The sequence below is a fragment of the Typopeltis vanoorti genome, chromosome 3 (assembly GCF_054136105.1).
Source record: "Typopeltis vanoorti isolate ZY-2024b chromosome 3, IOZ_Tvanoo_1.0, whole genome shotgun sequence".
NCBI classification, from domain to species: domain Eukaryota; kingdom Metazoa; phylum Arthropoda; class Arachnida; order Uropygi; family Thelyphonidae; genus Typopeltis; species Typopeltis vanoorti.
Window position 1 is genome coordinate 95,594,563 of NC_143551.1, and position 26,331 is coordinate 95,620,893.

General features: G+C 36.3%; 1 protein-coding gene across 1 annotated transcript in view; it reads left to right on the forward strand.

Moving 5' to 3' along the window:
- LOC150108401 (uncharacterized) overlaps nt 1-26,331 on the forward strand; it is a 132,005-nt gene that overhangs the window by 51,204 nt on the left and 54,470 nt on the right. Inside the window, exon 2 of the mRNA XM_090415819.1 lies at nt 6,150-7,308. Within this exon, the coding sequence (XP_090271945.1) occupies nt 6,256-7,308 (1,053 nt within the window). The 5' untranslated portion in view covers nt 6,150-6,255. The remainder of the gene's footprint in view (nt 1-6,149; nt 7,309-26,331) is intronic.

Below are 26,331 nucleotides of genomic sequence, written 5' to 3' on the forward strand. Positions count from 1 at the left end.
GGCACGGATTGTACATGACTTCTTGTAGGTTCCTCATCACTGATTTCTTCAATATTAATTATAAGACTGTATCTTATATTTTTGTTTCTGTTTGTTAAAAACAATTCTTCCATGTCTTGATTCAAGTAGTAGGGGGATGGTGGTATCCTCTTCAAAATTCTATTCTACCCTTTGTATACAATTGGAAAATGTAAAATTTATGCTTTCAATAGATATAATAAAATTACTTTGATGGTTGAGTTATGCTTCATATTGTTTGCAGTATTCATATTAATACATATTAAATGATATTTCAAGTTATCACTTAATAGACCAAACCACAAGGTTTTATTTAAGACTTCTTCATGAATGCTGTTATTAGTAAAAAAAATAAGTCCCTTTTCCAAGTCTGAAAATATTTCTCTAGTACTAATTTCACTAATCCTTATGCTAACTGGCATGTAATAGCAGAGAGAGAGTTATTATAGCTAGAATAAACGGCCGAATTTATCCGTTTCTTGAAGTTAAGAGAAGCTAATCCCCCCCCTCTCTCTTCCCACTCTTTGCGTAGAACATTCCCCAAAGCCATTACATTACCACCACAGTTGGAACCGTTTCCACTGAGACATCGTTCTGAAGTTGATGTTGCTACTTGACCATTCTGACAACATTAAAAGGGTAAAGCTGACTTAGTCTTGAACGTCCATCTTCGCTATCTACGTTTTTAATTCGTGTGCTGTCTGCATCACCGAGACTCCGTAATTTCCTCTGTATCGACGATGCTCTTTGGTTGGAAACACCTGCGTCCGAATCCCGTTTACTCGTTACTGTCTTGTTCTCTTTGTTGTGCAACAAAGTTCAAGATGGGGAAATGAGGAGAATTAAAATGTTCCTAGAAAAAAAATTGACTGGGGGGGGGGGAATGACATGGATTACTCAGTCTATGTATGGGTCGAAACACCGGTCTCGGGCTGATAGTACTGAAACCTCCGGTTTCTTCCCAAAATTTCAAACCGACATTTAAGTTTGATACTTGGAGATTCAGTAGTAGATAGGTACAATTATCCACAATAACAGTGCAAACCGTAAAAAAATGAAGCGTGAATGTAACTATCGTAACATGAAAGCTAGTGATGGCATTATGGGCCAGTTATTTAGTAAGTTAAGCAAACAGATTATTAATAAGAAGCGATTTTAATATCAATAATATTGAGATAGACTGAGAGAATAAACCTAATTTTTGGTAATAATGGGGTGGTTAATAACATCAAACTAGCCTACTGTTTGTTTATTTTGTAAGAAAAAATTCTGCAACCTTCCTATACACTTCCTCATCTTCTAGAATCCAAATCTTTCACTAAAGTGTCGTCGCTATCGACTGCACTACAAACGCTCTTTACTAGTGTAGAAAACGTCGCACTCACGAAAGGCTTTTAGCACATTAGTATTAGAACCTTGGGTAGGCTAAATGTTAGATAATTCCGAAATTCAGCTGTAGAGATCACACAGTACGTTTTCAAGGCGTGTGGTGGCACCCAGTGATGAAATTATCTACGAGACATTCCCAGAACATCTATAACCACACTGGGATTCGGACCCGAACAGCCTGTTGATTGGAGGATATACCACTCCACCAACCTTGCCTATATATAAACTATTAATGCTAATTATTGGCGGTTTAATTTCCGATGAATTACACATATCAATCGTTATGGGAAAATAACGATTCCAGTTTCCAGTTATGGAAAATGTCTTTTGGGGATATGAGGTTTTTAAATTTGATTTTTTTTTCTTTTTTACGTTTATATTTTTGTCACCATATTGTAGCAGACAAGTGCCGGTCAGTTCTGTAATTAATTTTTCAATAACTAAAATATCTAAAGGAACTTTTAAAAAAATATCTCTTTGCATTTATCGATTGATCTCCCTTAAGGCTGCGTCTGGTTAACCACATGATCGCATTACAGCCGAACTGTTTGTATTAAAAGTTTACATTCAAATAGTTCTAACCACGCAGTCGAAACTCTGTTAAATATTGGAATCATTCGTGTCTCGAATTGCGACGGTCCTCAGCGATTGTTTCACCATCCCTGCGTGCATCCATACATATTCAAGCATGTTCGTGTCGAAAGTTGTGTTCTTGACGTGGAATCTCATTTACGGGCTAGAAATAAAAAGATGTAAAACCAGATTTCACCAAACTAACTTCTTCCTAAAATAATTGGCTTCATTCATCTCATTTAGACTTTCTTTTTTATTATTGAAAATTTAAGTTACATAATTTTTGTTTCTGTATATTGGATTCGTCGTAACTAAAAGTGTATTTAATAATTTTAGTAAAATTTTCACTTGTCTGTAAGTTATTATAATACAAGTCGACAAAAAAAATACCTTTATAATTAATTATTCGTGTTTGTTATAACTTTTTCCAAATTCTCTTTCTGAGAAGAGGAGGGGGGAGGGGGGGGTATGCCGGTGGTAGTAAAAGTTTGTGGGATGGAAAATTAAGTCTTAAGTTCGAATTTCATATTGACCCGCTCCCCGTTTTTTGTTGGAAGTATTTATTACGTGAAATATGACAAGTTATTTTGTATTACTTAATATGCAACTAAGTAGGGATCAAATTCTGTATTAGTTGATGGATAAATTATCCGACGTTAATTTAAAAAAAAATCCAAAACTTCGTCTTACTAATTCCTCACTCTGTTTGTAGACAACTGTAATGGTAGGTATAAAAGGGATTTGCTTCAATTTCTTTAAAACATAATGACGGCGATGACATGAATGAAATATGAATCTATAGACTACTCATCCAAAATCATTCAGACATACTCAGATAGTTTTCTCCCTCGTAGACTATTTGAACGGTATGCTTTTTGAAATTCACTCGTTTGTTTATACGAGGTGAGGCCTGCCTGAAATTTCACTGTAAGTGGCACGAAAATATGAAATTCGTTCGAATGAAACATCTTTCACAATAAATGATATATCTAGTGCTATACTCCTGTTTCGTGTGTGAGGGTATTGAATGAAACTATGGGACTAATCCCTCCTTCGAAAAAGAAGCCTGTTATTGAATAGACTGCAATACAGCGCATTGTGTCTGTTTTAATTTCAACTACGTGCTTCTTTATTTTCCCGTTTAGGTCAGCCAACGTGCTCATGCGCACACAGTTTGTAGAAAATGAAAGGTATGGTGGATTTAGCTTGCAGGATAATTGCCACACTACAGAAGCACAATACTCTGGCCAGACAGCTAAGTGATGATGCTTGTGTTTGCGAGGAAGTTTTTTTTTTTTTTTGGGGGGGGGGGGGGGATTATTGCTACTGATACGATGAATCACAGTTACGGAGAGGATGGTCTCATAAACTCATATCTCAAATCTGCTATCCAATGGTCAGAAATGGCCATCGGAAAGAAATATTAAAAAAAAAAAAAGATAACATAAATATAGTAAGTAGTTACTTTTAACAACTTTTTTTTTGTATTTATTTATTATTGTTCTTATTAGGTTTCCAGCGTAAGTCCATTTACGGCAGCAGCTGAGTAAACTCAAGAATGAGTCCAATTCCAGATCAGTTTTATATTTTAAAGAGAAAACAGAGCGACACATGAAACAAACTTCACATCAGAAATTCAATATCCCACGCGTACGTTGGCTTTTTTTTAAATAATAATAAGAAGAATTTTTTTAATAATAAGAATAATAATAATAAGAAGAAAACTTCGTCTTTTTATTCTAATCCTCCTCTTCTTCACTATCTTATCTTTTGTATGACCAAGTGAAATAGTTTCTACTTCAGCTGAGTGCAGAAAACTCACTCGTTTAAATATGCTCTGAAATAAATTATAAATATCAGTTCCGTTAGATTAATTCGACAGATTACAACTAACCAAAGATTCTTAATAACATCAAGATACGATCCACCTCTGCAGCGAATCTTCTCTGAATACTCTGTGTTCTTGACTATCAGAAACTTTGTGAATAAAGTTGTGAGCTGTAATTAAATATTGTCATAACCAGAGACTCGAATAATGTCATAACTTCCTTTCTCTAAAAATCGAAGTTTATTTTAATTACTTACAGTCTGTGCTGAACGTTAATAGGTAGTCCCAATATGTTTCCTAAATTAAATTCAATATCAACTTAAAATATCCCCCCCCCAAAAAACTTGTCATTTTTTGTTCACTGTTCATTTTTAATCTAATAAACCTTTCGGAGTTCTACCCGATCTTCTCTTCCCAATTCGTTTATGTTTTATTTATTGTTTAGTATATCAGGTGGTGGGGATTCAGTTTACATGTTCTATCAAATTTTGCTCATATTTGTTTAATTTTTTCTTCTATTTATTATTATTTTTTATTTTAATATATTAACTTTTTCTAAAATCTCATTCAACTTAAATACGTCTAATTATACCAAATAAAATATGGTTTCGCCTGTTCTTCAAAAATTTAAACTCCACTTCTCCAATATTTTAACTCCATCGCAATTATCTGAAAACTGATTACTTTGCGATTGAAGGTAGAGTTGTCAATTAACTATTTTGCAGAGTGAATGTGGTGGTCATACCGGGCGATGAAGTTCATCTCATACCTTGACGTTCACCAACAACTTCCAGGGTCGGATTCGAACTGCAGCCTAGTAGTTAGAAAGCAGATACTCTATCCTGTCGACTATCCAGGCCGGTATTGAGCCCATCATACATGATTTGACAAAACGGTTATGTGAAAAAAAATTATTATAGAAATAAAATCTTCCTTCACAGATATTAGATTCACATCTCCAGACGTCGCCTTGTATATATGTGGTTCGTATATACGCGAAGGAGCTCTAGCTCAATTGATATAAACGAGCCCTTTGGATGGAGGACCCGGTTTCGAATCCGCGTCTGTGACGCGAGGAACTTTTATCAGATATTTTCAATCAAAGGGTGAGTTAGCAGGTCTCATACGGAGGTGGAGGATTATTTTTCCCGAAAAACTCGAGTTTTTCGTTCCTCAAAACAGGCAAACTGACCTCTTGAACACAACCATATATAAATACAGCCATACTGTCCTTAGGGGCGCCGCTGCAATAATTCGTCGCAATCCCTAATCAAGGGACTCTACCAACAATCTTCCTAAGGGACGAATGAGTTGAAGATATACGCGAACCTCATTTCAACCAAATTTCTTATTCACCCGTTTCGCACAAAATATGCGTTGCCACTCTGGGTGGAGAGTAGTGAGACTAAGATGTTGTGTTCCGTAGTGTACTATTCATTGTTAATTAAAGAAAATATTATAACAGGGTAATACTATTAAATACAAAAAAAGACGTATCTTTATTTATTTAATAAAATAAATGAGTGAGGCATGTTTGTTTCTTTCGGTTTACTCAACTCACAAAACTAAGTGCTAAGAAGTTTAGCGTGCTCGTAGACGAATGAAGTTACAGAGCATTCATTACCGTAATGTTCTCCGTTCTTGTTATCAGTACGCATATTCTCTCATATATATAATGAATGGATATATCTTCTTCCCAGGTCATTGTCAAAGATAATTTTTTAAAAAAGTATGATGTACTTTTTAAATATAAAATAATTTTATCTATTTAAATTATTTTATAAAAATTATTTAAATATAAATAATTTTTTATGAAATTATTTTCGAAGATAAAATTTGGTTAGATAAAAATAATTTTAAAAAAGTGTAAAAATATAAAACATGACATCCTTAAAACCTTGCACTAATCAAGGTTTTATTGCACTGCTGAGAAACTATTCTCCGAATATCATCAGCTAACTTCACACCATTAAATAAAATGCAATGCAGTCATTTTAAAATGCACCCATAGTGAGTCCAAGATTCCTCTATGGAAAACTTGAATTTAGAATTATTTGAGAATCTCGGAAGTGATTCTCTCTCTCTCGCTATATTTTTAATTGCTTAAATGTTTTCCTCGCATGCTTTGGAAAATGATCATTGGCAATATGTCTTATCTTCCTAGCTGAAAAAAAAAAATATATATATATTCACTTTTAAAATTTTTGTCATGTTTTTCCGCTGTGCTTTTCAGATAGATTTTGTCAAGCGTGTAGAAAACAAAATCTGTCTGAAATCTCTCAATAGAAATATTTTCCTAAATGAAATATTCTTGCTAATCGTAATATTTTCTTTTATTTAGAAATCTAACAACAGTGACACCTACAAGGAAGAGAAAGAAGTCCCATCGAGAGGGACACAAACCTCAACCTCACTAGGTTTAGGTAAAACGATAACTTAAGCAAGCAATGATGTGGTTTCTTTGGAGGTTGTTTCTTCTGAATCTCATTATAGTCGCCAGTCACACCGATAAAACCACTGGTCAACCAAGGAGACGTTTACAGACACTGCTGGATCAAGTCCTTGCCGCCGAGAAGCGAAACACTGCGAGAGACTTTTTAACCGTCGAAAGGAGGCAAAGTGAACAAATCCCTGCCCACATCCCAGAAGTGTCCGGTCATGAACCTTCCTGCTCAGAACTGCGCGCAATGTGGAGACACATGAAACGAATGGCACGGCACAGTGAACTTACGAATGAAATTCCACAGATTCCTTTCCCAGAAGAAATGTTTGGATTTTTAATGGGTCAGTCGAACGTAAACTCGTTGTCGCATCACAAACTTCCTCGCCAAGAACACAGAGTTCCCCTCTTTGCTGCTGACGACCAATCGTCATTTGGGAATTTTTTTCGCGATCCTAATACCGAAGTCGTAATAGAAGAGGAACGACTAGGTGATATGCCGGGTCCTCTAAAAATAAGCACTCCTGCCGCTTTACACGATTTTCATCCTTTTGGAGGAGATGACTATTTTTCGGCAGAGTTACGTCATCGAGCAGGACCAGGTTTTCCTCGCGAGAATTTCGATTTTCCAGGAAGGTTTCTTAATATTCCCATGGACGAAGATACTCTTGGTGTGTTCGGTACTGTCGTCAAAAGTCCCGATGAAAAAGCACGTTTGAAAAACCAACGCCGAATACTGGAACAGGCCGAGCACATAGCTGCCACCACAGGGGTTGGATTCGATGGCGTGGATGCGAAGATCAGATATCCTCTAAACCTTGAATTTGGCACGTTTGGTGATTTTGCTACTGATGATAACACAAAACTTTCGGGAGGTGACTACCGTTATGGAAGTGTCGTTCATTCATTCCCCTCTGGAAGGAAATCTGGCCACTCCTTACAGCCTGTTGTCGATCATGCTCCTGGACAGTTTGGTGGTGTTACTATGGAAGATCCTGATTTTGAAGATTTAAGTAGTTTTCAACAATTTGGCAGCAGAGGACCAGAAATGAAGGGTCAGGTAAGAATAATTTTTGCAGTTATAATTCTCAGTTTTTTTAAAACTTTAGTTGAGAAATATCATGACGAAGTTCCGGATTTAACATTCAGTGAGGGCTGTATTTTATTATTTTTTTTTTTGATTGTTTACTAATAGTAAACAGGATTTAAATTTACGTTTTGACTCCCGTAGATTCTATCTTTCTGTTTTGCGTGCATTTTCTTTCTGATTTGTAAATGAAATAATTCTGTATTTTTCATGTCTGTCTTGTCCACAAAAATGTTGGAACCGAGCAATTTAGCACTATGCACTGCGATATAGGTTAGATAATCCGGAAAATCTGCTCTAGAGATCAAACATGGAACATTTTTTTCATGCTATTTCAAGCCTGTAGTAGTTAATCAACATGGTGGTCCATACCGATTATGTTTAAACATAATCGTCATTAAGTTACTTTAGCGGTAGTTATATATTTATAATTTGAAAACAAGTATATGGCGAAAGAACTTCTTGATCCCAGCAAGATAAACTTTCACTCATCCGAAAATAAATAAATAATACGGTATTTCCAGTTCCACCTCGCATGTATTTTTGCCCATTTTAAACGTGCGGTACGCATGCTTTTAGTCAGAATGGATTTTGTCCTGGCAATAAGTGAAAGTTTCTGCTCACTAACCGACTAAGTAGTAGCACCATTTTCAGCGACTTGCACAAATATTCCATTGAAGTTTCAGTAATAACTGCTTTAAGAGTTTTTCAAATCACCTCTCACGCAAGTTCTTTTATAGCAGCGATGTAATTCTCAGGGCAGTACTTATACACAGGCGCACGAGACTCTAGTTGGGACCCGCCGAAAAATTGAGGCCATTTAAGGGGCCCTGGTGATACTGATGAATGGTGGAAGTATTTAAAAGAAAAGAAACCATTACAACTACTGGTCGCTATAATTTCAAATTATCGACCAAAAATATGAAACTTCGGAGTTATATGACTTAGTCGTTAAGTCCTTTTTAAAATAGAATAAAACTGGCATTCAGATATAAATAATCAGTCAGTCAAGCTAAGAGATGAAATATTGCTACGACGATATCATTTTTTTTTTTTAATTTCGAGAAATTCAAACATCTTTTTCTGGCAGGGATCCATTTCATCTCGTTCGCTTGTACTTTGACGCATGGAAGAATCGTATGTATTTCTGTACATCGCTCAATGCAGGATAGGAAAGAGCTTTGACAACAAATTAAATTGAAGATTTCCTGGGCTGAGCGCTGTTGTTGGTTGTCAGTTTTGTTTTCTTATTGTCACCAACAGCTGCGACAACTTCTTATAACGCAAAAGGTTTTTAACCTTCCTAGCGGATGACAGCGGGGCAGTTATGAAAATAAAATTTTGCCTTCGGTGATGCAATTTACCTCTGAATTTGGACATTTAACCTTCTCAGCTGCTGTCTTATGTTCGATTCAGCATGATTGTAGCACGTCTGTCACTGAAATATGTTTAATACGTGAGATTTTAGAACAGAGGAAACGGTAGTAATATCTTTTATTCTTCATCACTCTTTTGCAAGTGAAGCATTGGCTTGCTGTCATTTTCCAACCTGCACGTATCGCTGTCGTTACATTCGAAAATTAAAAACAAAAATCAGTAGTCACTCACACGATCGAAAGCTATGTTTCGTACAAAGCAAACCTGAGCAGATGATTTTTTTCTAGAGTTAGTTTAGTTAGTTTTTAATCTATCAATATAGTGTAAAGCATGTTAATATAATTTTTGCTACAAGAATATTTGATACAAGAAACGTGGTTTTATGCCGTTTCAAGATTCTAATAAGCAAGATGATGATAAATAATGAACAAAAAAATTATTAAAGAAAAACCACAAACGGTTTTTACTTTTAAGTTCAAACATGAATTTCAAGGCTACCTGAATAAAAATAATTTAAAAAAAAATAATTATAATTTGATAGGAATAGACTAGGAAATTTCATGCTTCCCTGTATCCAAACACAAAATCCAACATACATCCCATAGGTCCGATTAAGGTGTTATTCTATGTGCATAGAATTACTAATATAAAATAACTTCAACTCATCCATAAAATGTGTCGGATTTGCTTATGCATTTGGGACCTTTATTATCCATGTTACTAATAATAATCTTGAAAAATGCGCGCGTTTAAAGTTAAGTCATCTCAAAGTCTAAGATTCGAAGATGATTGCCATTAAAACCAACTCATCTCGGAACTCGTAATATTAAATGCCATCCTGTGTTGTTAAAGCACAATCTCTGGAGTGAAATAAACTGGATTGCATATAATCATTTGTGATAATTCTAATTTATTTGTCGTTTCATGACCACGGCATTAAAAATGCTATCTAACTAGTCAGTTTTAATCGCATGAGGGCGATTTTAATTTAGAACTCCATCCCCTCGGTTGCTGCGAAGTGCAAGCCATTCGATGACAAGTAAGATGGAAGTCAAACACTTTAATAAACTTTGAGAATGGTCTTGCACGGTGCACCTGGGAATCGACATATGGGAATTAGACAGTGCTGTTCATAATTACAGGCGATAGTTGTTGGGGGGGGATAATACTACTACCTACCCACCCATCTATGATGTAGCTTATATCCATTTGATCTCATGTTTTCGTAAATAACATGGAATTGGATGGATACAAAATAAACCGCAGCACTAATATTCCTCTTCCTTATCACCAGATAATTAATTCATAGACAAATATAGGTTTCGATGTAGCATTGCGAGGCTAATATCGCAAGAATATCATATGCAAATAATGTTATGTGGCATTTTAATTAGCTTTCTTAAAGTAGGGAGCTTCTTTAGTAATTAAGAAAATTCAAATTAGTTGTCTAATTTTAAATATCACCCTGTAATAAATAAGTAGGATAATTATTCTTAACCGGCATGCATCAGAATAAGCACTAAATATAGCACTCGGATATTTTAATAACCAGGATACTTTATATTCCCACACATGCAAGTATTTAGCAAAGAAGTCACAAATGTTTGGTTAATATCTATTCCTACACACACACACACACACACACACACACACACACACACACACACACACACACACACACACACACACACACAGAGAGAGAGAGAGAGAGAGAGACTGGCACTTTAATCGTTAATGTCGGCATACTAGTACTATTACTACTAATAATAATAGTACGTAAATTATAAATGAGATTATTATACTTTCATGTCATTTGTAATTCATATTATAATTCTGGAGAGTGTGTGTGATCAATTTAATTTGAATACGCATCATGTTCAGTTACCTTTTCTTCACTGTCCCACACATGCAAATCCTGTTCATGCTGAAGGTCAAGTATTTTACAGGGCATTTCAGCTACGCTCTGATCACTTGGACTTGAGAAGTTTATCTTTTATTACAAAAGGTTTTCTTTCAAAAACTGAAAAAGGAAAAAAAAAACATTAATAAAAATTTAATGCTGTATGTGTGTTCTTGCGTCATAGGAGGCAAGGATAATGATTTGAGTCGGTGTTTGGTCAATCTCGTTGTGTGTTTCTCCTCAACTTAATGGTTGATGGAGTAGCAATGCTACTTTACTAGAACATTATTATAGAACAAGATGGTTTCCCGCTGCCTTCCTTGTCCAATAATATTCTATCTGTAGATATTGTTCACGGGGATGGTTTGCCTGTTTTGAGAAACGAAAAACTCGAGTTTCCGGGAGAAAACCCTCCGCCTCCGTATGAGACAGGCTAACTTACCTTTGAAAAGCTCCGATAGAGGTTCTTCATGTCATAGACTGGATTCGAAACCAGATCTTTCCGACTGTATGGCTCCCTCGAAACCAACTGAGCTACAGAGGCTCTAATCACGTTTACACAAACATGAAAATACCAACCTGATATCATAAATTATAGTGTTATTTATGTTAGCTCTGAAGCCATGACAAATAATAATATGGCGAATTATCAATAAACCGGAAGATTGTTGCAAGCGATGTGCAAATAATGCATTACTCTCTCGTAGCTTTAGATGCCATGCCAGTAATTCCAAACAAAAGGTGATGGAAAAGATGTTCACGTGGCTTGTCAATCAGTCATTTTTGATGCAGACATTCAAAAGATTATGTCTCAAATGTATTGAGGAGCAAGAGTAAAGTTCCGGAATGGTGTACATTACATTCTGTATTGTTATGCAACTTTTAATAAAACACTGGCGATTCTCTTTCTCTACCAATAGGTTTCTCTTTCGGATATAAACGTTTTACATACAGGATTTCAGATTACACATCAGTATATCGTGATACGAATAATGCAATAATCATGATACACGTCATTTCATTATATAAGCGTTTTTCATACACTAAATATCAATTTGCATACAACATATGATAAATATAATTCTATTTAAATAATTTAATTAAAACAAAAACAAAATGGGAGGTCTGTCATATAATAATTATCAATAAACTAGATACTAATAGTTGAATATGACATTTCCACTCACTGGTCCAAAATTTGCGATGGGGAGTTTAAGAGAACATACACTATGCTCCAAAAAATTATTCGGATGCCTTATTGTTTCCCCAAAGTCCTTATTTTTACAAACGTCCATAATGTCCGATTACGATTATAGGTGTTGATTTCATTAATAACTATCCATAAGTGTTTATTTTGACCCGCGCCTTCTCCGAAATGGCAGTTAGTTCCTGAAATGAAGTCGGGTGTATTATACTCTTTAGGGTTTACATCGAGACTCCTCTGCTAGCCAATTTACTTATTACTCCGGTATCTACAAATTGTGACTCCCACAATCTTTGCAGTATGGCATGGTACATCATCATGTCATACAAAACTCATACAAAACATTTTTCATAGAATGAACAACAGCATAGGCAACACAAAATTATCATAATATTAATATAATATTCAATGTCGTTTTTTCTGGACACTACGACAAGGAGTCCTATTCCAAACCAGGAGAGGCTTCCTTCACTATAGTATTACAGCCGTACATTTACTCCATGAGGAGATATGCTCTGGTAAACAGAGCTCTGCGGACAGCGAGCATGTCTAAACTCGTCCATCCGATTTGTGAGGATGAATTGTGCTTCTTTATTGTGTACCCTTTTCAGCAGTCTACTGTTCAGTCACGACGAACTCAGAGCCACACATTTCAAAACTGCGCATTTTCCGTGGCTGTGGAATTCAGCATGTTCTGGTATAAAGCACCTGTAGACTCCCTGAATGTCAGGTTGAGAAGATCCACAGATGCAAGATGGGAGTGATGTGCAACCTATTCACCGCTCTCTCTCTCTCTCTCTCTCTTGTCTCCTTCTGTCAGTTCATGCTATATTCCTGGCTTTTCTTGATGTCTTTTCAGTATTATCGCGTTCATCTTTTAGTTATATCAGCCACAATTGCTTCCATGTTGAGCAATGGCGCCCAAATTGACTGACAAAACTGCGATAAAACCTCGCTCCAAGTCGATTAACTCAGAACTCGGTCCTATTTCCTACTTTTCATAACGCGTCAGTTAACATACATTCCTTCTCGTTTACACTTGTTGTACCACGTGGTTTTTATGTATACTGTAGAGCAAGTATAAATGAGAAGGAATGTATGCTAACTGACGTTTGAAAAATGATGCAGACATTCAACTACTATGAGTGCTGATAACAATTTTCCTTGTCTTCATTGCACAGTTTAGACAGAAATCCTCACATAGTCGATATCCTTTTCCAGTCTGCAGTTACAAATGTGGCCGGATCCCTTAAAATTAGTTTTGTCGACAGTAATCACTTCTTTATTTGAGGTATTTCCCTCTTAGTTACTTCACGAGCCATCGTATTATTGTTGCCGTTTGGGTAGAGTTGGTCTGACCACTGAACTGCCCTATTAGATTGTCCATAATGAAAGCACGATAGCAATATATTCCTTCCTGTAAAGTAAATGCTCCGTTTCTTTTTTGTTCAATTTTCTAGTGAGAACGCTTAAGCTTAGGTATTGTGTTGTCTTTAACCATTTAACAGCTTCTTAAATTCCATTTAACTGCATTCATTTTTGAAATCAAGTTTTTATTTTCGCATAATTCTCTTATTCTTATAGATCGCATATCTTAGTTAAGTAAGTACGATATAACGAACAAGTCCTGGGGGATGTGTTTGGTTATAGGTGTTTGGCAGATAAGTGCTTTGAGTTTAAGATGGCTATGTTACTTAAAATAAGAAAGTATGTGTCACGGCGGCCATCTTGAGTAAGAACTTCAACTCATTAATGCCTTAAGACGGGTAGAGTCCCCTGATTAGAGGTCACGACGAATTAATGCATCTGGCACATCAGTCTTCTGCTGTCTCCCCTAAAGGCGAATATTTATGACTCTAGATCTGTGTGTTCACGAGGTCGGTTCGCCTATTCTGAGGGACGAAAAACCGAAGAATCCAGAAAAAAATAAACCTCGACTCATATGAGACCGGCTAACCCACCAGTTGACCGAAAACGTTTCCTTATAAAGGTTCCTTACGTCATAGACGGAATTCGAAACGAGAATCTTTCCAACCAAGGCGCTCGTCAATACCAACTGAACTACAGAGTCATTCTTGAATAAGACTCCCTGCGTTAATTATGAATTTCTTTTTCTCCGCGGATAGTTGCAACGCACAATAAATGATATGCACATCATTGATCATGTGGGATAGTGTTCATGTTAATTTCCACAATGTAATACATACTGTTCAGTAATTTACAGTTCCAGTAATAGTAATTCACAGTAATTTCAGTAAGCCAGGAAGGTATTTCGTGCAGAGCAGAAAATTAAATTCGCATTTAGAATGGTGACCCAATAGGAACAGTTTTCTAAAGTGTGATACGCGTATCCTCAGGGGTATGTAAAAAGATCTTTAAGGGCACAAGACTTTTTTTTATGTTGACGATTTTATTATTGTCACAGATAAGTGCAGGTCTATAATTTTTCAATAACTAAATAATATAAAATAAATTTTAAACAAAATGTTGACATGTATCGACTGACTTCCCTACGTTAAGGTGTAGGCTAATTGACGGTACAGTCACTTTCCAACCGTTTGGTCTGAACAGTTTGCATTAAAAGTTTAAATTCGAATAGTTTGAATCGCTCAGTTGGAACTTTGCTAAATGTTTCGATTTTTTACGCATGTGGACCTAAAAAAAAGTATTCTTGAACGAATTTTACTAAATTAACTTCTTCCCAAAAAGACCATTTCATTCGTCTCAAACGTTTTAATTCTTAAAATTTAAATTTCAGAATTTTTGTTTCTGATGTATTAGATACGTATCGTGAAATACATATTTAATAATTAAAAGTTTCACACGTTTGTGATTTAGTATAACATAAATGTTTAAAAAATAAAGATCTTTATAGTAATTCATGTTTAAATAACACCAGTGAACCCCGATCCCCCCTATTACTATTCCTTCCAAATTGCTCTTCCTGAGGGGGATCGGGGTTCACTGGTGTTACTACAATGTTAAAAGGAGTACACGAGTACTGAAAGTTTGGCAAACACAGCAATAGAGAAATGTTAGTACTGCAAAACAATTTAGATAAAATTAGTATCATGTGTGGTAAAGTTTTTTTTTTTTGTTCAGCAAATAAATATTGAATGAAGCAAACGAAGTTTTAATTAAGTGTGGGTAATTGACATTCGAGTTTATCAGTTGCTTTAACTACATTATAGATACGAATCTCAAGTTAGGGAGAAATCTTTCATTGAAAAAACAAAAAAAAAACTTGTTTCTTCCGGTATTTTCATTTTATTTCTCCCCTGTAATTGCAGACCTTTCGGTGAAGGCAATTTTCACTAGCAGTCTTTTATTCTCATTTTAAGTTTCAGCTGCTAACTCGAAATGGCTTTTACTGAAAAAGAAAGGGGGAAAAAAGACAGTTACCATGCTATAAAACAGGGTCGTTGACTGTTAGATGGATAAATGTTTATTGGTAGCCGAAATTTCATTGCCATCGTTAATTCTTCAGCGGTTTCTAGGTCACTCTCTTTCGGTGCACACCAATCAGAAATATAAAAAATGTTTTTTTCATTCAGGTTAACGTTCAGTTAACCTATAAAATTTTATAATTAAAACAATTGAAAGAACATTTCCATTGAAATCAGTGTTTATATGAAGTTATTGAATATACAGAGGGATTGACAACAGATGACGGTTTGCTATTCAGTCCAGAGATATATTACTAGGCGATATCGGCAGAGTGACTTAGTGGAACTAATCACTAGGAAAACATTTCTGTAAAAATGGCAAATTTCTTACCGAAAAATACCCCCTTACAGCTTATATGATTATGTCTATAAATTAACAGTGGGTTTCAATTTACCAATATTTTTATCGATATTTCAAGAAATGTTTGACATAATTAACGAATTGCCGTGTGGGAATCGTTCATTGATCTATAAAAATACGATCAGATAATCGGTAGTGTTGTTGCTTTGGGAGAGATGAATTGGAGAATGCGACCTTTTTTCAATCACCACAATCCAATGTATTATTTCTTTCCCTACTTGGTGCAGTTTTGTGCTACACAGCTGGATAGGCTACTGTTATAGTCCTCAAATAAGAGTGCAGAACATATAGTATGCGATATATTATACTGTTAACTACAGTTTTACCGACATGCTAATTGCCACTTTTCTCGGATTGTTCAACTTTCTTCACTTAACTTCAGTCCTCAACTTCCCATTTTTTATTTCACTGACTTACTTTTTTGTTGTCTATAGGCCATTCTTGGAAAACCTTTGACACCTCCCCATTTTTAATTGCCAGATCTTAATTTGGTATAATGCGGAAATATGAATCTACCACCACAACGTTTGTTATTAAGACTAGTACAAAAATTTTGAATTGAAACAGCTTACTTTAATTTTAACATTCTCTGTTCGTTAGCGGTGTAATTCAAACCAAAGCTGAACCCGAATACCCTCTACATTTTTTCATTATTCCATAAATATATAAATGACTGAGACCAGTAGTTTGAATTCTAACAGGTTTTGATTAAAGAAAATCGATCAAGGCACGGAGTGTATTGATTTCGCCCGTGCATTATGTAAGACTAAATTACGTCTGTAGTTGCTGAAAAAAGTGACTGTTCTTAGTTTTTATTTGAACGGTAATGAACTGCCCAACTTTTGAATGAGTCTGTCTTTTTCCGCGTACGTGATACTTCTAGTATTTCAATTACCCAATGGCAATCGAAGTACTAGTGGCCATATATAGCGACAGCACCTCTCAAAGATGATGACGTCCAGTCTTCAAGTGCTTAAAATACATTCATTAATGAAATCTATTGATTTTTTTCCCTTTTCTTTCTAGAAAACATGCAGCATAATATAAAACCTGTTTCAATTTCACACCCCAGTAAGATAGTACCAACAGATAATTACAACGTAGTTTTACATATATCGATTTAAGAGTTATTAACTTGATCTTTTTCAAGAACTTTTTTTTGCACTTCTTAAAACGGTACGTGAAAGACATCTGTTCATGCACTAATTACCAGCTCACCTCCTATCTTCGTGTAAAACTTGTGGACTATCTTCTCATTTATAGGCGTATTTAGAAAATTCACACTATCACACTTTGCTTGAATTTTTATTCCTTCAATGAAATTATGCGGAGAGTTTAGTAAAGAAAAAAATACTGAAATTCTGCCTTATAATGAAATTCTGGAATAAGTTCATATTTCCTCAAAGGATCCAATTTCAAAAATCACTGAACAGTCGTCTATGAATAGCGCATATACCGTAATAATAACAATATAATAATACAGTGTAATACTGATAATAATAATAATACTCCTGTACTGTAATAATAAGTTACAGAAACTATTGTGCTCTTTCTTTTAATTCATACAAACAGAACATAAACAGAAGGTAAGCTAACATTAATCGGAAGATGATGATGGAGTGAGTGCTCGAGAAACAGGATCAGATTCTTGTGCTAGAGTGGATGAACCTGGTGCTGGAGAATCAGAATTTGATTCTGTTGCTGGAGGAGGGAAGCGTAACATGAAGTCGGTTTCTTGAAAAGATATCTCGGGGTGATTGCGCAGCAGCCTTTTTTTCATCATAAATGGCCCTGTACCAGCTGATGTTCTCACTAACTGCACAGTAAACCTTTGTAAATCACTCAATGTCAGGATCTTGCTCCTCATGCTTAGCAAATCCTTCTTCAATGAGATGAAAGGCTTCAGCTAATTCTTTTCTTAAACTTTCTGGATCTGGATCTTCTGATTCTCCGTGTTCTTGTGTTTCTATCAGCTGCTTCTCTATCTCCATAAAGTCTTCATTGGTTAATTCTGGTGAATGGGACTCTAGTAAGTTCAATGACATCATTTTCATTGATGTCCAATTGCAGTGCATTGCCACTCCCCATCACAACTTTTCTGGCCTCCGCGATGTCTTCTTCTGTGAAGCCACGAAAATCATCAGAGAATTGAGGGCACAGTTCCCGAATTATTAATATAATTATTTAATTATTAATTATCCTTATAAGAAGCCTGGGGAGCCCCTTCGTAAGTACGGAACGCCGCACGTCGGGTCGTCCGTAACTCGGGGACCACCTGTGTGTGTGTGTATATATATATATATATATATATATATATATATATATATATATATATATATATGTATGTATACTTGCACACATAACCTCCAATGGTAATCCATTCCAATCACACACACACACACACCACTCTATGAGAGAAAAATCTAGTCCTTAACCCTCCCTCCCCCCTTCTTGACAGCATTCATTCTTAGCTTCCAAGGATGCCCTCTTGTCCTTTCCCCACCCTCCATAAAATGAAAAATTCAATCTACTGAAATCCTGTATGACCCTTTCAGAAGTTTGAAAGTTTCAAATCATATCACTCCTTTTTCTCCTGTTGCAGTCTGCAAATTCTCAATCTGTCTTCATAATCAGTATTCCACAATCCTGATATAATTTTAACACTCTCCTTTGCACTCTCTCCAATATATAAGAATCGCAACGGAAACCAGGAGACCAGGCCTGCTCACGAGTGTCCAAGTGAGGTCTTATCAAGACCTTGTAAAGAGAGAAAAAAATGGCATCCTTATCTTCATGTGAACGTTCGTTTCAGCATTGCGATTATCCTCTGAGTGTTCTAAGTAAAGTGTATATCATAAATTATTCTAAGTATATTCAAACTAGTCTAAGTGAACGTTTGCACTAATTCTCAAGTAGTCTAGTACATTTTACACTATTCTAAGGAAAATCTAAAGCGTATTCTAAGTAAAGAAAACATATTTCCTTAGAATGGAGAGAGAGCGAGAGAGAGAAATCAAAATTTGGTATTTTCCTTCTTACTTTAGCGCCATTATTATAGACAATATATTTACAAAAAAGATAAGCAATTTCTTCAAGGTGAATTATACCATCAGGCATTAACATTCTTGTCAACCTTATGAATTTATTTCAGAAATGCCAAGGATGTTCAAAATAATACGGGATCGAACATCTCGAATCACTAATACGTATGGGTATTTTAACTTCATTTCCTTTTGGCATTTCTGTTGTACTGTAAAGTGTTTATTATAGGTTTGAAATCTCAGCTTGTGAATGAGAGAAGTATGAAGTGTGATTGGAAAATTTCTGGACCAATTGACTTATCAAGAAGTAGGACTTTGTGAAGAGTTTTAATGTGTTTGTGTTCCGTTGGGATAACTATCAATTTGGAAACTTCGAACAGGTGGTAAAATCTACCTCAGAAACCTTAAAAATGTTAAACGTTACTTTCGGAAAGAGAAAGTGAGAAGTACTCAACATTTGATTAGCTTTCAAAGTGCACAAACAAAGTACGCTCTGGTAATGATGATGAACGTTTGGTGACATGTCAACCAGCGATGAGCGAAAATGATAAAAAAAATGGTGTGGAATCAAAGAATTTGTCATGTCATGAAAACAGATTATCACCGCCTTTTGAATTGCCTAATCAGTTGGGCATCTCATTTGGATGATCAATTCGAAAAGCATTTCAACACGATATTTGATGTCATCCGTCCCTGTACTTTGTCTATGCTAAAACTTCTTGTATACACAAAGCAGAGCCACGGTTGTTGTTCTTCCTATTCTTCACATATAGCGCTGTGAGCCTTTTCAGCATACCTGAACAGGACAAATGAAAGGATGAATGTTTTCTGACATCATTTACAGTTTGATTCTTTTCTCGGCAGCCTTTCTTTGTCTTTTCCTATACCGGAATATTCCATATATGCAGAAGGATGTTTCAGAATGCCGTTTCCGCAGGGAATGGCCTATAGTAAGTAAGATACCGTAGTTTTTCGGAAACCTCTGGGAAAGGCTCTTGCATTTTTGGTAATGAGATCGAAGACATCGGTTCAAGCCTATATTTCTCAATAGGGTTTTGTGCGATGCCATGCAACAGATGTCTCTGTTTAGGATGCAGCTTTTGTGTCACTTTAATTTTTCACTCGCTGAAATACTTTATTGGTTAATTGCTTTCTACTTTTCACTTCTGATTCGTAGTATTGAGAACTGATTTCCTTCTCTGTGATTCTGGACTGTATGTACCTCGAAGACGTTCATTTTGTCCGTCGTCATTTTTCTCATGCATATAATCTTTTATGTGACGTAATTTTTTGAAATATACCGATCACCAGATCCAGTTGATTTTTCGACCATCTGTTAGTTTCTCTTCTATTCTTCATTTTTGGGTTGACCATAATCAGACCCATTTATCTCAATGTTATTATTTATAAAATAGGCAGCAGTATTTCCAGATGGAGCTTAATCGATTTCATTCTTGATCTATGAACGTTGTTCTAGTTCCTCAGCTCCAGTTTAGGAGCCGCTTTTGATTTTCAAAGCCTTTAAAACTAACCTACGTAATGATTTGCCATATCTAATCATTGTTCCAATAAAAAAATGGAATATTAGCTGAATTATTTAAGCATATAGAAACGTTTATTAACTACTGTTATTGAAATAATTTGTCTTTGAAAGTATTTGCTAACAGCCTTCTATATCGTGCATTTTCCCATTTAAATATTTAGCTTACTGTTATGGATACAGAGTATATCGGTGATAATAAAAATTTGTACCTTTCTCCTGTGACGGTGCATACGTAAGTGATCAAATTGATAAATTAATACCAAAGCAGATATCTTCAAATGCAAATTGTGTTTTAAGAAACATTCAGTTTTTCCTAAATGAGTTTACCATTTTTAAAAAAGCTGATTTCTCAAACTGCAATAATTCTGCCGACGTATGCCGCTAGTTTCAGAACCATTGGAACTTGAATAATTAATGACGCAATCAATTATTTCTGCACTTCTTAATCTCTCTATATATTAAACTGTGATTCATATTCGAAACATATTCTTGTTTTCATAAGATAACTTATTAATGGTAATGTGTTTTTTATAAATCTGCATTACAGTATGTATCGTTTTTGCCTGTTCGAACACGGCCAAAGTATACATAGATATACCGCAGAGATTAATGAAGATACTCTTCTATAGAAAGAGTGATAAAGTTCTCCTGGGTGTTTAGCTATTCGCTCGGAAGCACTTTTATATACATAGTGGAATTTTTGCTTTAACATGCATTCGGAGAACACTTGGTAATGTATGGATAGCAGTTTAAAATAATGCAATATCAATCGCGGAGTTCATCTGGTAATGGATGGATCAGTTGAATGTTACCGCAGGGAATACAGATGCGGTGTTCAACCGTCCAGAAAGAAGCGCTGTTTGGAATTAAGTTTAAGTTTTTGGAAAGAGTAAACACGATTTTAAAGAACATAACTGTATATATATGAGAGACAGAGAGAATAGCGAACGTTAGTTAGAAATTTTTTATTTAAAAAAAGTAATTTATTTATATATTTATTCACATATAAACCAATAAATTTATAGTTTTGCAAAATATATGTAAGTTGTCTCGTATTCTAGAAAGTATTACAACAAATAGCAATAATAAAGGTAGGTGTCGCATTGATATGATCGTCGGCTTGTCGAGAGCTGATGAAAAGATTAGTAGTATTTTATGTTTGATTGGCATATGATTGGCAATTTTACTAGAATTTTACGTAGTATTGTTTGCTTTTTTGTTTCTTGGTGTGTCTGTGCGATTTTTGTGTGTTTTCTGTGTTATTTTAATTATTATTTTTAAGATACGATAGCGTACATATGGCACCGATAAAAAAAATGGCGGCCACGTCGCCATGTTTGTTTAAGAGTTTTGATATAAAAGAGTTTATGCAATGTGCTTTCTGTGAGATGTATGCTTTGCGAAGAGCGGTGGGAGTCTGGTTAGATGGTGATAGTGGAGTTAATATGTGCAGAAAGTGTAAGGAGAATGAGGAACTCAAGCGTGTTTCGGGTGGCGAGAGTGATATCATTAACGATAGTCAGAATATAAAAAATAGCGATGTGATAAGGAATTGCGAGGTAGTACCAGATAGGTGTGAGAGCGTCGTTGAAAGTGTAAATGAAGGTAGAAATACAGAACGAATGGATGATTTAATTGATAATGAAAATGGTGAGATAGATGCAAGTAGCGAAATCGCAAGGTTGAGCGAAGCGATACACAGAGCAAAAAAGGCAATTGGAGTGTATGGAAAAATGTGTGCTGAACGTACCGACTAATAAACGGCGAAAGTCTGTTACGGTATATAATAGAATGTTCGTAAACGTCAATAAAACGAAGGAGCGAGTGCTGTATGGAGATTCGCTATTAAAAGGTGTGTTAGTTGAGAGTTTGACGAAATCGTACCAGCCGGGTGCGAACATAAAGGACGTCAGCGAATCTATTCGAGTGCAAAAACAGAGGGTGAAAGAGATGATAATCGTGGCAGGAACAAATGATTTGAAAGAAGACAAAATGGAAATGATAGAGGATGTGAGGGAATTACTTGAGGTAGCAAAAGAAAAGAGTGAGAGAGTTAGGATGGTGAGTATTTTACCGCGGTATGAGAGTGAAGTGTTTAGAAGGAGGGCCATAATTGCCTATGACTTTATGCGTGGGTTATGCATGGAGAGTGGTGTGGAATTTGTGGATGTGTGGAGTGAGTTCGATGGGCGAAAGGATTTATATAAGATGGATGGGTTACATTTAAATGGATTTGGTGGGAGGCTTGAAAAAGTGTTGATGAATGAAGTGGAAGTAGATGTACAGACTCATGGAAACTAGATTTATTAAGTGGGGGAGTAGATATGCAGACTTTAGGGGGGCAGTTGAGTGCATGAATAAGTATATTATGCCAGAGCGAGTACGAAGGACAACAAATCAGAATGGGATAGTTAGTATAAGGCATCAAAGTAGGGATGGGACTAATGGGCTTCTGCAATTCATGTACACTAATGCCAGGAGTATTAGGAACAAGAAGGAAGAGTTTTTGGCCTTGGTTGGCACTTCCAGGCCACAGGTTGTTGGTATTAGTGAAACATGGCTGACAAAAGATGATAAAGCTAGTGGGATTGAATGCGACAGATATAGCGTGTTCAGGAATAACAGGGAGAATAAAAAGGGGGGAGGAGCGTTATTGATGATAGCTGATGAGTTGCAGCCAAGGAGTATAGATGTTGAACTGCAGGATAGAGAAAAGAGCACATTTGAGGCTGTTTGGTGTGTGAGATAGGGTCTAGCAGAACAAAATATACAATTGGGTGCTGCTATAGACCAGGTGATGGAATAGATGGTGGGGACAGTGTGCATAGGCAAATAGAAGAAATGAGTGGAAGGAGGGTAATTATTATGGGTGATTTCAATTATGATAACATTGACTGGAAAGAGGAGAGGGCACATGGGAGGAAGGAATTGGATTTCATGCGGTTATTAAGGGACAACTATCTGCGACAGCATGTAGTAGAAAATACCAGAGGGAAGACAGTGCTTGACCTAGTAATTGCATCTGAGAATGTGAACGAACATGACCATGTTGCCACCAATTGGTGAGAGTGATCATAAGGTCATGACTTGGGAGGTGTCTAAAGGAGTGGAATTTACAATTAAGACAGGGCACATGTGGAATTACCGGGCTGGTAAGTATGACAAGCTTAGGAGTGTGTTTGGCTCAGTGCCATGGCATGTAAAACTGCAAGGGCTGGATGTTGATAGTGCATGGGAGGTGGTTAAGAAGTGTTTGCAGGAGGCAATGGTTGACTGTATACCAAGAGTCTGAATAATAAATCATGTAGGGGTTAAATGGATGAATAACAGCATTAAGCTTGAGCTGCAAAAAAAGAAAATTGTGGAGGGAATTTAAGGAGAAAAGTGACCAGCAGGCGCAGGAACAGTATAAAGCTCAGGCCAGGATGGTAACAAGGGTGGTAAGAAAAGCAAAAGTGGATTACGAAAGAAAATTGGCCATGCAGGCTAAAGAGAATCCCAAACAGTTTTTTCAATATGTTGCAAGTAAAAGGAAAAATGTTCATGGCAGAATGATTTTAAAAAATGCTGAGGGTAGGGAGGTAACCGAATCAGTCGATATAGTGGAATTACTGAGCGAGCACTTTGCAAGAGTATATCATCCAGGTGGTGACACTGCAGGAATGGAAGAACCAACAGCTTATACTGGAATTGTGAAGAATGAAGTAGAGGTAACTAGTCTATTACAGAACCTTAATGTCAATACATCTGTGGGATTGGATGGTATACCAGCTCGTGTCGTACATGAAGCGGCTAAAGAATTGTCAGTGCCCTTGACCATTTTGTTTAATTTGAGCCTCGGGTCTGGTTCAGTCCTAAGGGGGTGGAAAGAGGCGAAAATAGTTCCGCTGCATAAAGGTGGTTCCAAGGCTGCTGTTGAAATTACCGGCTAATCAGCATAACAGGAATCATTATCAAGGTCTTTGAGAAAATAGTCAAGAGAAAAATACAAGATTGGATAGATGAAAATGGGATACTGTATCGGGGACAGCATGGTTTTGTGAAGGGTAGATCATGCCTCAGTAACTTGCTCACGTATTATAACACAGTGACGGCTGAACTGGATAAGGGTAATGGGTTTATAGTGATTCTACTGGACCTTGCTAAGGCCTTTGACAGGATACCACATGGAATTCTAATCAGTAAATTGCAGCATATGGGGATGGATATAGGGTTGGTGAGATAGATAGAATGGTGGTTGACGGAGAGATATCAGAGAGTGGTTTATTCAGGAGTAGAGTCCACAAGACAGCCTGTGACTAGTGGTGTGCCACAAAGATCTGTTCTTGGATCACTGCTGTTTAATTTGTTCATTAATGATATAGGAAAGGATCTGAGAGGAACAGTTCATTTGTTTGCGGACGATGCAAAGTTGGGTAGGGCAATAGTGAATGCAGATGATGTCAACATTTTGCAAGATGATTTGGATAGATTGGAGGTCTGGGCTAAGGAGAATGAATGTCAATTTAATGTGGCAAAATGTAAGTATACATTTTAGGGTGAAAAGATTAGCAGCAGCAGCTTACTACATGGGTGGAACTGTACTCCAGGAAATTGATGAGGCACGATATTTGGGAGTGTTGGTGGATAAGGAGTTGAAGTTTAGGGGGCACATTGCAAAAGTGGCCAAATCAGCTCATTAAATTACTTGGTTGCTCAAGAATACGTTGACAAGCAGAGACAAGCAAGTTATTGTTCCTCTGTATCGAGCCTTGATAAGACCTCATCTCGACTACTGTGCCCAGATTTGGTCACCAAGGTTTCTTCTTGATGGGGAGAAGGTTGAGAGGATCCAGAGGCGAGTGACCAAGATGATAGCAGGTCTGTGGAATGAACCTTATGAGAACAGGTTGAGGATTTGTGGGTTGCAAAAATTGGTTGATAGGCGGAGGGGGGGGGGAGATAGGATTGAGACATTCAAATTACTGAAGGGTTTCTATAAAATTAATTCAGAAGATATTTTTGAGAACAGGGCTGGTTGTGGGAGGACAAGGGAACATCCATGGAAACTGGGCAATAGTGTGGTTAGTAAGGGTGTTAGAGCTGAGTTCTTTACTTTTAGAGTGGTGAATGAGTGGAATGAGCTGCTAGAGTCTGTGGTAGATGCTGTGACAGTGAATGAGTTTAAGGCGAGGTATGATCGATACTGTATGAATGTCGAATAGTTGGGATGAATATGATTTGCGGCCTCTCTCGATGAGTCTAAGGACTCCCTGGAGTTGCCCGTAATAATAATAATAAGATTAAAATCATTTTATTTGGAAATGTGTGAATGCGTAACAGACTCTCATGGGCATTAAAAATGGCAGATTAACAGATGCACGTTAAGCAATTATTACAAGAGTCGTCTGCGCCAAGACTGATTTCCAGAAAAGCAAGAAAAGTACAGTATTATCCAGAATATCAGCCAATTCTGGATAACACTAGTTCATTAGTGGCCTACACAGAATGAATTTAAGTTTGAACACGTATGTGGCATGTGCAGTCTACTAATGCGAACCCGCTCCGATATTCGTTATTGTAACAAATTCGGATCACTTTCTTTATCAAATAATAGACATTTTCGTATCAACGTTTAACATTTATATATATTATTTGATATGTTCTTCTTTTGAATACACTATAATTCAGCAAACAGACGAAGAATTAATACATATTTTTCTGCGTATTTTCCCACATTTTCAGGTATCTAACTGGCCCCGTTGATCTCAGTTACGTTAGTTAATCACGGATTTCTCTAAAACTACCGAACAGGTAATGCTTTGGGAACTAGAAAGTGGTTAAATATAATTATTGACAAGCCAATTAGTTAACCAAACGAGAGAGTAGACGACGTCATTTGCAATTCAAGAATGTCTTGATCTGTTAGATTATGATATTAATGTCATATCAGAAGCAATTAGGTATTTTGTAACAAATTATTATGTTACAAGGAGTATGTTTTCTTTGTCCCCCCCCCCTTTTTTTTTTCGTGGCCTGTCCGGTGATTAATGAAAGACGTTTCTATTATCACATGCCTGTTCATATTTACAATTTTCGAACTCTCAAAAAATTATTATTGAGAGTATTATTGACCATGATTTAA